The sequence below is a fragment of the Amborella trichopoda genome, chromosome 11 (genome assembly GCF_054954075.1).
Source record: "Amborella trichopoda isolate Santa Cruz 75 chromosome 11, AtrichopodaSantaCruz75HAP2 v2.0, whole genome shotgun sequence".
Lineage (NCBI taxonomy): Eukaryota > Viridiplantae > Streptophyta > Magnoliopsida > Amborellales > Amborellaceae > Amborella > Amborella trichopoda.
This window is the reverse complement of record NC_142346.1, coordinates 768547-784490: the sequence shown is the minus strand read 5'-3', so window position 1 is coordinate 784490 and position 15944 is coordinate 768547. Positions and strand designations below refer to the sequence as shown.

Below are 15944 nucleotides of genomic sequence, written 5' to 3'. Positions count from 1 at the left end.
TCCGGGTCTAATAATATTTTTTTGGGTCTCAATTTATAAAATATATTTAAATATAGTTAAATACATTGATATTTAAATTTTTGAGTCGGGTCTAGTTGGGTCCCGGTCCAGTGATTTCAGGTCTAGGTCTGGGTCGTGGTCCAGCCCCATAACACTTTTTTTGAGTCCAACCCGATCCGGACCTAATCCGACCCATTGCCACCCCTAACCCTAAAAAACCTAGAAGCAGGGGCCTGGCTGTGAGATCACATTGGAGCGACAAATCTCACTCACCCCTAAAAGAACTAAAGCTTCACCTCGAAGATGGTTTTTATGAGTCCTAGCACTCATAAGTAGATATGCATCATGTCGTTATGATCTATGAGTTTGGAATTATTTACGTTTTACGTATGTATAATCTCTCTAACGTGACATGAAGATCATGAATGTGCAAAAAAGCAAAAAAATCTAAAACTAGAAGATAAATGTTTTGAATTTAAGTTATAAACACCACTGCTCCACACATATGTTTTAAGATGGATGTGTGATTAGGGGTGGCAATGGACCAGGACCCGATCTGGGATCCAAAGGGTAGACCCAACTCAAGTCTGGGTATAGGTTCAAAAATTGGATGCGGCAGGTCAGGTCTAGGTCCAATGAATACTATTCGGGTCCGAGTCTGGGTCCAGGTGTGCGTCTCATATGTATTTTCGGGTCCTAATTTATAAAAAAAATAATTAAATATATTTAAATACACATATATTTTAATTTTTGGGTCGAGTCTGATGGAGTCCAGACGGGTTTGGGTTTGAATCCCACACTATATTTTTGAGTTTAGGTCTGCGTCAGGGTCTAGTGACTTCGAATCCAATTGGGTCCGGATCCCATAATACTTTTCAGGTCCGGACCTGACCGGACCCGTTGCCATTCCCAGTGTATTGGCTCACCAAGTATAGTTATGCCTCCCCCATAATAAACTACTTTTCCCCTAAGTTTTATCGAAACCTGAAAAGGTACAATTAAGGACTCCTAAATTTTAACGACTCATGAGAGAAAAAGGTGAGAGTAATACAGCGGGAGAGAGGAGAGAGAAAGGGAAGTGCGAGAGGGGAGGGTAGAGAGAGAAACAAGTGTAGTGAGAGAAATTGAGAGGTTAGAAAATAGGGAGGGAAGGAGAGAGATGAGAGAAAGGGTGAAGAGAGAAGAAAAGAAAAGAGAGAGATGAGAAAAAGGGAGAAGAGAGAGAGAAGGGGAAGTGTGAGAGTGGAGAGGGAGAGAAGGAGAGTGAGGATGAGGGACTGAATATCAGACAGTCAACTACCACATTATGCACCCAGGGGAGCATATACTGTTTAATTACTCCTTTGCCAGGATTTTTAAGATTTAAAATTTTAATCTAAAAAATCTCTAAAGTATTATCATATTATTATTTAAAAAATTGTGGGGAGAAAATGGATATAGATGTAATAACACAAATTTTTTGGTATTTATGTATTAATGCTAAAAAATGTATATTTTTGTAATTCTCATTATAAAAATTTGAATTTTGAGTTCTTTAATATCCGAAAATTTGATGGTCCACCTACATTTTTTCTTATTACTTTTTTTGGCTCATAGGAAGCATTGATCTTTTTTTTTTAGAAAGGGTGTGTTTTGCAGGAAGTTGTAACATTAAACAATCAAATCAAGGTGCACCTCTAAACTTTGTCTGAGATGTGATTTTGATGTCGAAAATTATTAGGATGATGCGAAAATTTATTTTCATCTTTAACTATAAATCAAGGAGATTTACAATATATAACAATATTGACAATGGATAGTCTTGATAATGTGTTGCAAAATATACTATTTTTAAAATATGAAATCTCTTTTTTTTTCTATATATATATATATATATATATATATATATATATATATATATATCGATGTCAAGGTGATCAATTAGTTGTTTTCCTAACATTAAAACAACCTTTTTGGAAGGATTTTAGAGGTGCACCGTAATTCTACATTTTAAGGTGTCGACGTTATATGAGCTTCTTCTTTTTAGAAATTTGCATACAAATCACAACAAAAAAAATTTGGTTTTTAGAGGTAGATTTTTCTGGTGTTTTTGGCGGTTTGAAAATTGGAATTTTGAACTGGCCAAATATAAATATTTGTTTTGGAGTTTAAGCCAAGTAGAAACCTTTGATACTCACAATAAAGATTTATTGTGTTTAGAGCGATTTGAAGGTTTAACCTTCAAATTAGGGATAAAACAAGAGTAAAAAACTCGAAAGTTTTAGACCTTATTGTAAAATGTCAAAAAAGGTGAATTGTTTTTACTACAAAATTTATTTTAGATCAATAAATATTTATTTGGAAAATTTTATGAAAATATTCATTAGAGATTATCTAATCAATATTTTATCCATTTCCAACAATTCCAACTCATGATCTTTTGATAGGTATTTTTGATAATAAATGAAAGGGAAGTTATAAAAAATATATATATTTTTATATTATTAGAAATAAATCCTAATTTTTTTAAAACCTCCTCCATACCCCTTTTCACCACTTTCATAATTTTATGATTAAAATACCATTTACAGAAGTATTGGGTCTCATATGTCACGGTTCTTTAAGTGTCGTGATGCTTCAAGTGACCATCGCAGTTCTTTAAGTGACATGGTTCAAGTCATCATCATGGTTCTTTTAGTACCTTGATACTTGAAATGACCATGTGATTGTCCAGAACCCAAGTGTCGTGATGCTTTAAGTGACCATCACTGTTTTTTAAGTGTCGTGATGCTTCAAGTAGGCGTCATGGTTCTTTAGGTGTCGTGATGCTTCAAGTGACCATATGATTGTTCTTTAAGTGCCGTGAGGCATTGGCTTAGAAACTACTACGACCATCATTGTACTGGGTCGATCGTGATACTTCCACGGATATAAGACCATCGTGAAAGGTATTTTCGTTAAAAAGACATATACAGTGAAGAAAAAGATTGTAAATGAGGTTTTGAAAATATTTTTTTAATAAAAATATTTCTTCAATAATTTTTATTAAATAATCTAAAACATTTAATCTAAAATATTCAATCTAAAATGTTTCAAATAATCTAAAATATTTATTTGATAAAAATATTTAAATTATTAAATAATTGATCTTTTGTGTAGATATTATGATTTCTTGAGTTGGTTGGGGAAAGGGACATGCGTAGTATAAACTAGAAACTATCCATAGCTCTTACGAGAGAATAAATAAACAGTAGGCTCTCGCGGGACCGTGAAATGTTTTGACATTAATGAAAATGCACTGTTCTCTCCGCCCACACACTATCACTGAGCACCTGCTCATATTTCATTTCTCTCTCTAACCAGCAGCACAGTTTTATCTCATCTCTTTCTCTCTCTCTAGAAATGGCCGCCATGAGCTTCAGCTGCCGCCTCACCCCAGCCCTATCCCTCCTCTCCTCCTCCGCGCGCCGCCTCCCCCTCTTTCTCTCCTCTCCTCTCTCTCTCCTCCCCAAACCCCTCTCTCTCTCTAAAAAGCCCCAGCGCCCCCTCTCTCTAAAGTCCCGCCCCTTCCACTCTACCGCCATCAGGTCCGCCATTACTGTGGGCGAGAAGCTCCCAGACGCCACACTTTCCTATTTTGACCCCGCTGGGGAGCTCCAGACCCTGAAGGTCTCCGACCTCACCAGTGGCAAAAAGGTAATCCTCATTGCGGTGCCGGGTGCCTTCACCCCCACCTGCTCGCAGAAGCACCTCCCAGGTTTCGTTGAGAAAGCTTCGGAGCTGAAGGCGAATGGAGTTGACTCCATTGCCTGCATCTCGGTGAATGATGCCTTTGTTATGAAGGCTTGGAAAGAGAATCTGAAGATTGGTGACGAGGTCTTGCTCCTCTCTGATGGCAATGGCGAATTTACCAGAGCTCTTGGTGTGACATTGGACCTCAGTGATAAACCAGTAGGCTTGGGGATTCGGTCGAGGAGGTATGCTCTCTTGGCTGATGACGGTGTTGTCAAGGTCTTGAATTTGGAGGAGGGCGGTGCATTCTCAGTGAGCAGTGCAGAGGATATGCTTAAAGCTCTTTAGAGAGAGAGAGAGAGAGAGAGAGAGAGAGAGAGAGAGAGAGAGAGAGAGAGAGAGGTCTACTTTGCAGCTTGAGGTTAGATAAGATCACTCCTCTTTGCTCACTCTCTCTTCCCCCTTTTTTTGTTTTTATTTTTTCCCTTTTCCAATGATGACTTGAATTTTGGTTTGGTAATAATGGAAATGGTTTCATTTTCTTTGTTTTTGAGGTGATTTGCATTGTTTGCAAGTGATTCATTGATTCATTTATGATAGAAACCCTAATTTTTCCTTTTTTGGAGAGACAGAAAGTTAGGATTTGTTTTACTTTGGTTTTAGAATACGTGGGGGTTATGTTTTGATTTATGAAGCTTTGATCTACCACAATTCGGTGATGAACAATAATAATTTTCCTTAATCCGGTTTTAATCAATTATTGAGAATACATAAGCTATTCAACAGATTCAAGAGAAAGGATGAGTTGAATTTTAGGTACATCGAATCATGGGGATTAGGGGTGATTGCTGGGTTTTACCTTTATCAATCCTTGGGTTAAGCACTGTAGTTTTGTTAGTTCTGGTAAAAGTTTCACTGCTCCATTGATTGTATCAGTCTCTGATCTGCTAGTTAAATTTGTCCCCAAAAACTTTCTATTCATGGATTTATATAAAGGCCCCAATATGCTTCAAATTTACTTTTCAGCAACATCTTAGGGTTTTGTTAGGTTACTCATTTTGTTGTGTGTTTCCTATACTTAATATTTTTGGGCACTTGATACCCATACTCCCCAATACAAGTAAATTACTTTTCAGCATCATCATAGGGTTTTGTTCGGTTACTCATTTTGTTGTGTATTTCGGATACTTAATATTTTTGGGCACTTGATATCCTTTCTTCTCAATATAAGTAAATTTTTTATATAGTGGTATTTTAGGTAATTAATCAACATGAAAGTACGAATATTTGATAGAGAAAAATATATTAACCATTTTGCAGATGACCCCGCCCAGAGGGGATGTAACATGATACACAGAGTGGAAATGTACTTGATCTAATAAATAACTGCTAGGAAAATGCTATTTTGTACAAAGTTACACCAAGGTCTTTTGGTAACAACCACCTAGCCTGTGAATCAAAAAGAAAAGAATTGGAAGGTAGGGATGTACATGTCTATAATATGTCTTCCTTGTACAAAGCTGAGCATTCATGCACCCCACCTTGAGACAAAAATAGTGGGGGCTTAGCAGAAAAGGGAGAAGGGTGAACCGAAGGGGAGACATGAGTTGGGATTGCAATCTAAATGTCCTTAGCAGTTCCTAAGCTTGGTTCCATGATAAGGATTAAAGTGGCCTTTCAACATCACCTACATGGAGCATTACTGGTTTCCAACAATTAATAAAATGTTATTATCCTCTTCTAAATGTATCTATTCCACCCCTCACTGATGACAAAAATCGTCATTGCTCAAAAAAAGTTTTTGTATTAAAAACACAAGGGTATTAAGCGTCCAATGAATGTTGACCAGTTTAAGGGAATGGTGTGGGGTTTGTATAGAACCTAGGCTCTAAACAATCAAATTTCTAGCCTACCTTCTAATAGTGTCGAGAAATGTTGAGAAATGTGGTTTCAATATTGGAAATCTTTGTGATAGCCTTAAAATATATTTTCATCTTTATTTATAAAGTTTAAAGTTTAAAAAATAGTGTAGATCTATAGATCTATGAAAACTTGAAAATCTTGAAAATTGACAGTCCAAAAATGCATTACAAAATACACTATTTCGATAAATTGAAATCCATTTTTTTCTCATGTCCATGCGTCTTGATGTTGAGATGATCAATTTGAGGATATTTGGGCATCAAAGCAACGTCTTCTAGTGAAAATTTTGAGGTGGGCTCAAATTTGATTGTTTAGAGCCTCGGCTCTATATAAACTTTTCCCTAAGGGAATACCCCACTAACAGTGTATTATCCAATTTATGTGACCAATAGTTGAAAGATAAATAATGTTGACTCATTTGTCCCATGTTCTTGGAGCATTGTACTTGTTTCATAACAAATTTGCATAAGTTTGTGTAATTACTTGAGAAATTTGCAAAGTAGAGTGAGTATTTTGGACCAGAGACATTTTTGGAGACCTAGTATCTAGATTTTGGCACTGAAGGTATTATATTCTTTTGTTTTCTACTTCATGTAATGTAGTGTAAAAGGATCTGTATTTGTTGAGTTTTTGTAGGATTTTATAGTCATTTTGTCTTCTATTATTTATTTGCTGTTTTGATAGCAGAGTAGGTCCCTAGTAGATGAAATTTGGTCTCCAGTTACATATGATTCAAATTTGAGGGATAATTATCATTGTGTATCAGTTGGATCTTGTTCCTCAAGTGGTAGAGAGAGAGAGAGAGAGAGAGAGAGAGAGAGTATGTGTGTTAAGACCACAACTTTGCAGGAGCCGATTTTTTGTTTCAAGATCAAATTATTCAATGGCTGATGTTGGGGCATGTGAGGACTTGTATAGCACTCCCTATCTCTCCTTCAATAGGTAGGGAGTCGTCTTTCAATCATAGGGCATCCTCTCATTAGGTGTATGGAATTGTCCTTGACTTCGTAAATGATTTTTAACTTCAAAAGCAATGTGGCAAGAAGCAACCATCATCATAGTTGTGAGAAAACAAATACTTGTATTCAGTCTTGCTACCATCACACATAGATGGAGTTGGTAGCTGAATTAGGTTCTAGTAGAGAGTTAAGGAGTATGTTGTTGTTATGTATTGGAGTATTTAGTGGGAAAATGGGTTATGCCTACCTAGGGATGAAGTTGAGAAATGGTGAACACATGAAGAAATACTATTAAACATTTTTTCTGAACATGTTAGGCACCATGAAAAAGAATCATGTGGGGCTTGTGATTCTTTATATTTTACGTGAATATAGCTTCATAGAACATGTAAAGGCCTAAAGGCAAAGAAGCCAACTTTTAGGGTTCCTCACTTGTAATTTTAAACAATTTTTGGTACTTTTAAATAATTGAGCTAAGAAGCCACGAAGCCAAATGATGGTCAAACTTGTTTGAAATGACAGTCCGAGGGTCCCAAACTTTGAGCTAAGAAGCCACGAAGCCACCTTCCAAAAGTCAAATCGATCCGACATCGTATAACCAAGACATGGCCCGGTGAAGCTCAACCGTCCATTTTGCAACATTTATATGAGCCTCAGGCAGTGTTTCAAAAAGAGCTAGGCGGGTCCTAGGTGGCCTGGGGGGTCAGGCCACCCAAGGCGGGCGTCCAGAACCTGGCAGCCCAGTTGATTCCAAAAAGAATTCTACAGTTATATATTGTATAACATATAAGAATTAGGCATTTAGGGTATATGAGAATTCAAAGTATACTGCACATTAGCATACACTCCATAAGCATAACCATAAGTTGGTCCATAATCCATATCCAATTAAAAGTTAAAATTTACCGACTAACCAAATTACCAAATCAAAGTTACCAAATAGTACCAAACCAATGGAACTACAAATCCACTATCCACAAATCACATTACAGTATTACATCACCATGAGGAAGAAAAAAAAAAAATGAAAGTAATACTTGAAGACTCTAAAGAATCTTCAATAGACAATAGTTCAATCAAAGTTCAAAGTTTAATAATTATTTAACATTCATCATCAGAAAAATTAGGGTCAGCTGCATTGACATTATATTCATCGGAGTCGTCGCCGTCCTCCGTCTCTTTTGAATCTGCCTCTTCTTCCTCCTCCACCCTCGTTCTCTGTGCAGAAGATCTAGTGGCCCTAGGAGGGTCAGCTGATGTCCCTGAAGCATCCATGACCATGTCCTATGTCAATCCTTCATATACTTGACATAGACTAGGTCATTGAGCCTCTTTGATTCAAGCCTGTTCATTTTCTTTGTATGAATCTAACAAAATCAAATGAAACTAATTAAAATCTATAGTTCATGTATTATTAATGCAATTATACAAATTACCCTTACGGCCTTACCCCTTCAAACGTACTCCAATTGTGCTCACAACCGGATGAGGAAGTTGTTAGGTTTAAGATCCGAATGGCCAATTTTTGTAAATTTGGAGAACTACACCCATGTTGGCTCCACCAATTGGTTGCAAAGATGTAGAATAAAATCCTAAATAAATAATATAATTATAAAAATGAAACTTGATTACTTGAACTTGATGAACTTAAAAATAGTATTACTACCTTGATCAATTTTGGTCATTTGACTAATTGCCATTCGACTCCCAAAAGACTTTAATGAGCACTTGTAATTTATCAGCTCGTCAGTGCATATAATATCTTGGATATCAGGATCAGGGACTAGCACATCTACACACTTATTAAATCCAGTCAGAATTGTGTCATTTATGTGTATATCATTGTCAACATAAAAAAAGCTAGGTTCAAATAATAACCATTTGTTTGCAATGACCGATGTAGCTCTCTATCCCACTTCTCATCAATAATCTCCCAAACAGGCTTATAGCTGTTCTCATCATCATCAAAATTTTGGGCTCTCTCACTTTTTCATTTCTCCATAGCCTCATATATATAGCCCATAGAAGGCTTGTCACTATCAACCATGCGAAGGAATTTGACAAGAAGAAAAAATACTTAAGAGCACCCTACACCCCTCGCCAAAAAGCCTTATAAAGGATAATATCTCTCACCTTCTTTCCAACCTGATCTTTGGACCACTTGCATGCTCTCCAGTCATCCGAGGTAAACATTTGCCTCAACTGCACTATCCTTGAATGTATATTATCTAAGCATAAGTACCAGGTCGCAAATCTCGTGACCCCAGGTCTCACAATCTCTTTCTTCTTTGGAAATCTATGCATCATGCTGATAGGACCACCAAAACATTGATGAGGGACCGTATAATAGAAGTGAGTTGTCATCTTTATGGAAATTACGGTGGGTCATGAAATTTTTGGCCAAAATTCGAGGGCCATATCTCTCAATTATCGTGGCCAAATGAGCTCAAAATTCGGTATGATGTTCATTGCTATGTGGGCGTTTCATCCATATATGGATTGATGGGGTTCTCTGCTCGGATCGAGATCAAATCGAGCCAAGAAATCAGGGGTTTGCAATAAGTGAATGTGTATCAGCCTCATGACCTCCTCTCACCCTTGGAGCAAATCTCACGATCTGTGCGGAGATTTGAGCTAACCCTTTGCAGGGAGGTTCGCAACTCAGAGTGCAAGCATCCGTATGCAACAATCTTCAATCAAGCAAAGAAAAAGGGGTTGAATTTTAGAGAGAAGTTGCCTAAAAAATGAGACTATAGAATTTCTATTTTCAGAAAAAGAAAAATCGTCGCAAACTCACAACTTGACGAAATGGCGATCATTTGCGCCAAAATTTTCTCCAAATAATAGTATTATGATTTCTCAAAAAATTTGGTGGTGGATCATCGAATGGTAGCCAAATAAGAGCGCAATAGAAAAGGCTTGGAGAAATGATCATATCTCGCCAAAACGGCCTTGGTTCTTGCTCATATTTGTTGCTAAATGATCATGGAGCTGTGCTCTTATGATTTTCTAGAGAAAATTTGGTAAAAAATGATGGAAAAATTGCCTAATTCAAGGGTTTTCTAGTTGGAGAAGGCTATTCAAGGGCAAAATGTTTAATCTTTGCAACATTGTTTAGAAAATCAACTCGGCCAAGGTACTCGGGCCGTGGCCGAGGCGAGTTAATCGAGCGAGTCTGTCTAAGTTGCAGTGTCCAGTTCAATTTTTTTGAAAGGAACTGAAGACAAAAAGGTGATATATATAATACCGTGGCCGATATTTTTAATGAAACAATGAATGGCATGTTGGTTTGGCCGCCTAATATAAAGACACCTCTTTACAATAGGTGTTGAGTTCGATTATTGGGGGCTGTAGTTTTTTTTGTGAACTCCCATCTTGTAAAATTAAATGACGGTCTTTAAAAAGTGGTGTTTGCTAGTGAGTTCGCTATTGAGATTCGAACCCTAACCATGGTAAGACATATTTGTCAGGACTAATCGTGGAGCCATTCAAGCACAAGTGACTTGAATTTGACATATTAAAGTAACAAGTGATCTATTGCAGCACTGCCGTGAGATTACCGTTCGCACCTGAGCGGGTTCCACTAATGAGAAGAGCTCGAGCAACTAGATTGGCTGTTCCAACTGAGCAGGAAAACCCTCTTAACTACATAACTCCACGACCACCTTTTCTGCCTACCTTACCGACAAAGGAATGACAACAATGTTTACCCACTAAGAAATGCTGTTCATGATAGAATTATCATGAAAAATAGAGAATTATCATAGAATATAGTTATTTTAATATTTATATTATAAAGACATAATTACAATACTAATGAAATTATAATAATTATATTATTAATATTTTATTAAATAATATATAGTATATTGTTCATATATTTTACAATTTTAGCATTGTGGAATTAATGAATAGCATCATATAATTAATATAACTCTATAATAGTTTCCATAATTTTGTAATTTATGTATTAAATTTTTTATTTTTATTATTTTCTTAATCAATTAAATACTATTTTATTGCCTACCAATAATCAATATTACTAATTAATTATCATATTTTAATGAATAATAATTAGCCAACCCCAAATAGTTGGGAAAAGGATCGGATGATATGATGATAAAATGAAAATTAACTATTAGAAAATTATAATAAATGTACATTCTTTGTTAATATTTTATGATTATATAGTCATAAGTATGATGCTGATTACATTAATATTATGAGATTATTGTTGTTTTCTCAAAATATAATGCAAATATATTATTTTATATGTTATAATTTCACCATGTAGATAGATAGATATGGCTCGGATGATATCATGATAAAATGAATAATAATTATTAGAAAATTATAATAAATGTACATTCTTTGTTAATATTTTATGATTATATAATCATAAGTATGATGCTGATTACATGAATATTATGAGATTATTGTTGTTTTCTTAAAATATATGGCAAATATATATTTTCTATATGTCATAATTTTACGATGTAGATAGATAGATATTCTAATTTTATATTTATTATAAATTGTAAGATTCATTAAATATAATTAATATATCTTAATCATGTAATGTTATTATGTAATTATATATTAATAGCACTTTACTGATTATTATTTTATTTCATCATCATCATCAATGCCTTTTCAAGGCTTAACTCTGAAACACATTTGGCATCGGATGATTATGATGTAGACAATGACATGCGAGTGTGCTTTTCCTGCCCACTTTTGTTATGTGGAAATTAAAGTCTTTGTGTTCTGTAACCATCTGCACAAAGAACATTGTTTTAATGAAAAAAATGCAATACGGAAATTATTATCTCATGAAACCAAGAAAGAAATGTTATCCTATTTTTCTCCAATTTCTTTCTGGTGTTTCCATTATTTATTTATTATTTTATAAGTTGTTTTGGTCTAAGAAAGGTGAAGACCTTAAACTTTCCCTTAACCTGTCCTAAGCCCGGGTAAAGGAGCGGTGTGTTAGGCAGGTAGCCAATATAAAACTTTGCTAAAACCTCCCATTAATCCTGAATCTATTATTTTATTTTAATTAATTAATTAAAAATTTTACTAGTATAAATGATATTATAATTGTAATTACATTGGTCCTTATATTTATTATTAGTATGTAATTAATTAATTATAATTATATTATTATATGTCAATAATTGTACTATTTGTAATTATATTTCTACTTATTGGAATTTTATAAATATAATATAATTATATCACTAATAATATATTAATATGAACAAATAAATAATATTCGTTTACTATAAGTCTAATGCTCTTCATGTATTAGTTAATCAAATTCAATTGAATTATTGTTTGAATAATGAAAAATAAAACAAATCCACAAAAAATAAATAGAGAAAAATAATTGCTAGAATCAATAATCTGAATAAACAAACATAAAACCTTACCATGACCAGTAAATAGAAACATGGAAAGCAATTACAATGAATAAATTTTAACTAACTATAATAATATTATGAACAAATGAGCCGTTATTAAGAACCTGATGATTGGTGTAGTGTCAATGGATTCTATATCCTTTTTCTCAATAGAGTGATTCTATGGTAATGAGAATATGTGGTGGGATTTCCTCTGTATATGGTTGCTTTGTTGGAATTTTGGATCTCTTTTTCTTCCCTAAATGAGGCCAAACAGTTCATAGCTCTCCCACAGTTTCTGAAATTTTGAATAGATGATAAAGAATGATTTGATGAGTGTCCAATTTTTCTTTTAATAGGACAAAGATGCCATGGGAGGTGAGTTATTTCATGCTAATTTTGAAAGTTCATAAGATAACATGAGAGTTTAGGATAAGTAGTTAGTATGTCTCTCAGAGTCATCTCTAAATGTTTTTTGGTATTCTGTCATGGCAATAAGGTTTTTTAAGATCTTAGATGTAGTGACTCGTGAGTCATGATGCATTGCACTCAACAAAGAAGAACAAGCTTAGTCTGCCACTCCCACATACCTTTTCTCCATCTTCAGTAAATTATTATCTTGGTTGTTACTCACAATGGTGCCCAAGTATGGATGCCCATGCAGACATGGTAAATACATGTATACATGATGCAACTTGGGTTTTCATGCAAATCAAGGATGGTATATCACTTATTTTTGTTATGTGCATTACTACATTGTATTCCATAATACACAAACAATATCATATGCAGGACAATATCATATGTTGCTATCTGCTTTCAAGCCATGAATAGAAGCTAGTGTTGAGTTCGAGAAACCTGCCCAAGTCGAGATCAACTCGAGTCTTTCATTGGGTGAAATTTATAACAAAAAAACAGTGTTCCTAAAAGTGTCGGGTGGCCCCTAGGCAGCCATGGACGTCCTGGCCGCTTAGTGCCTAGGTGGGTTCCCGCGGTCCTGGGAGGCCCAGGTTCAACAAGGGGATAGGGTTGTCCAGGGGATCCTGTATTCACTTCTTTCAAGTAGTGAATAGAAACTTATATTCACTTATTGAGTTCGAGAAACTTCCCCAAGTCAATTTGACTCTTTCTTTGGGCGAAATTTATAACAAAAAAATAGTGTTCCAAAAAGCGTCGTGTGCCGCCTAGGTGGCCATGGGGTCCTGCCACCCACCTCCTAGGTGGGAGCCCGACAACCTGGGAGGCCCAGGTTCAACAAGGGGGTACGGATGTCCAGGGAATTCTGTTTTAGGTCCCAATCTGTATAAAAAATGCATATTTAGGCAAATTTTTATATTTTTATACGGAATCATGCTAAATTCAAACCAAAGTACTACGGTACTACCAAAAATACACAATCAACAACCAATGAACCTAACCATAATGCATACCAATTCATGACCTTAATTCATAGTTCCATGCCATTCCATAATCCATTCCAGACACATGATCCATTACCCATAGTAACCAAACCAAAGTAAATCAAACACAAACCATGGTATCATACTGCCATACACATTTAAGACAAATATGAGTCTATTGCAATAACACATTACACATCATAAAACATTAAAATCCCATAATCCAAACCAAATTACTAGCACAACCAAAAATACAATACAGTCACAATCCTTTATGCTTGATCTTCAATCTTCAATTTTTATATGTTTGCCAATCTCAAAAGCTTAGTAATGATCCTCTAGTAAGCTTCCTAACAAAAGAATGATGTTTGGATCAATTTCGGAAGCTTTGAATTTGAAGTTGAATCCAACCAAATTTGAGATTTAAAGAAGTTTTTGAGTTTTTTTGGTGTTTTTAGAGGAAAAGGGGAAATTTACTGGAAATGCCCGCACCTGAGGGGCATTTCCGCCCTTAGGCACGTAGGGGTACCCTACCCAGAAGGCCCTCCCAGTCCTGAGTGAGGTGACGAGGTCCCCTTGGCCCCCCTAGGCTCTGGGCAGAACTGTGCAAAGAACTCAGAATGTGTCTGAACTCTGAAATTTTTGATATATAAGAATTTAGTTTTCTTTGTTTATTTGACCAGTGCATGGTCTCTTCCTATGTGGTAGCTTTGCATTGTAACTTAGGTGATGACCTTGAATCAATTACTGTTATAAGCACTTTCCTGTTTAATTTCTTTATTTGAGATTTTGAAAGACTCACTAAGTTCTTTTCAGTATTAACTATGTAACTCATTAAGTTGACTTGATTTTGGCCCTGACCGAGTCGACCACTGAGTTTGATATTTTAAACGCTGTTTTCAAGTATATTATGTTGTGTATAGAGAAGGCCGGACTCAAGAGACAATATGACACATAGAGGTCACTTCCATATGCAAAACCATACAATGGTCAATGACTATTCGAAAACTTGAACTAGTACTTCACAGACCTTTACTTTGATCATAGACCATGACAAAATACTTGAAAGCTTAAACTTTACTTACCCAGAATTTAATGATGCTCAAAAGCTTGCCTTAAAAGGCTGACGACATGGGTATGCAAAGGCCATAGTCAGTAGGGGAAAACTGATGTTTTCTGCTGTAATCCAAGGATGAAAAGTGAGTGATTGAGTGTGTGATATGGAGGAACTTGATGATAATTAAAAATAAATGAAAAAGAAAAATGGAGGAACTCTGTAAATGGGGGAGGAGGATTTTTAGGGAGAATCATTTGCAGTTAAAGAATGGGTAAATGTAAGCTTCTGCCTTTTCCATGCCAAATTACGAAATCTGTAGCTGCAATTCAAAAGAAAGCAAGGATTTAAAATTTATTCGAGGAAAGAATGATGTAAGTTGTGGAAATGGTTTAAAATCTTACTATATGTTGCTAAACTACTTTGTGTGATAGTGGAGTGTAGTTGCCTCTTTGAATCCAGAGAAGATGAAAACTATGCAGTAGTTGGCTAACTCATTAAGGAGGGCTGGGAAATTCGGGTAATGGCTTATTGCTTTATCAGTTGATTCTGGCCAGATGACATTAAACTGGGGAAGGTTGACATGTGGGCTTCTTTCTAGTTATCAGGAAATAAAAAGGGGGGTGGCTTCCTTTGTGTTGAAGATAAGCATTGTGAATTGAGGTGGAAGCATTGAGAGTTTGTGCTCTTCGAGCTTCGCTCATGCGTTCATGAGGAGGAAGCAAGGATGGGTAGGACTGCTAGTTTCTTCCACATGCTAGCTAATGCTACGGTGCAACAATGAGCTAAAGATTGCCAGGTCAATCATAAATTCCCTTTTGTGCCCTATGCAATTTGTGGAAGAATATAACTATGGTTGGGAAAGGTGTGATATTGATAGCATCCCTGAGGAGGTGGAAGTAGATCTAGAGAAATACTTTTGAGGGGAAGCTAGGAAGGGGGTAGTGGTAGATTTAGCTTTGGGGCCGGGTAGTTCCTCTATAGCTTTTCTCTAAGAGTGCGATGGAAATACAGGAATCTTCCATGAATTCCGTGCACGATTTGGGACAAAAGAAAGAATTACCATGACTCTGAATATAGAAACAAAGACATCTAGGACTTTATACCAGCAAACACCTGAAAGAAAACTTCATACCATCAACACCGTTGAGAGAAGTTATATGTTTTATCAAATATTTGGGGAGCTTTTATTTGAGGCAAGTGGATTTCAGATGGGGCCCAGGTGGCTGTGCTACGAAGAAGTAAGAACGGGAAATTTAGTTAAGCCATAATTAAGCCAAGAGAGGATATGATTATATTCATACTGGCAGGAGTTTTCTGTATTGGTCGTTCGCTTGTTTGGACATGGTATGGGGACAGGTGGAGGTATATGAGGGCATGCTTTAGTGATGATGACTAGGTCTTTGACAGACTTCTTTAACAGCTTTAGAGGCTGTAGGTGATCTGTTCCACTCCTTGCTTCCTCTTGTTCACTATGATTTCAGAAGCATTCAGT

At 35.8% G+C, this 15944-nt stretch overlaps 1 protein-coding gene across 1 annotated transcript; it reads left to right on the top strand.

The window, feature by feature from the left end:
- Window positions 1-3304: 3304 nt before the first annotated feature.
- LOC18441453 (Thioredoxin superfamily protein) lies at window positions 3305-4261 on the top strand. Its single transcript, XM_088851903.1, has one exon. It carries the CDS (start codon window positions 3382-3384, stop codon window positions 4057-4059), a length of 678 nt encoding a protein of 225 aa, XP_088708029.1. The 5' UTR covers window positions 3305-3381; the 3' UTR covers window positions 4060-4261.
- The last annotated feature ends 11683 nt before the right edge of the window (window positions 4262-15944 follow it).

Excerpts from the sequence above, each read along its gene's own strand:
- LOC18441453 (XM_088851903.1), top strand. The coding sequence starts at position 3,382 with ATGGCCGCCATGAGCTTCAGCTGCCGCCTCACCCCAGCCCTATCCCTC.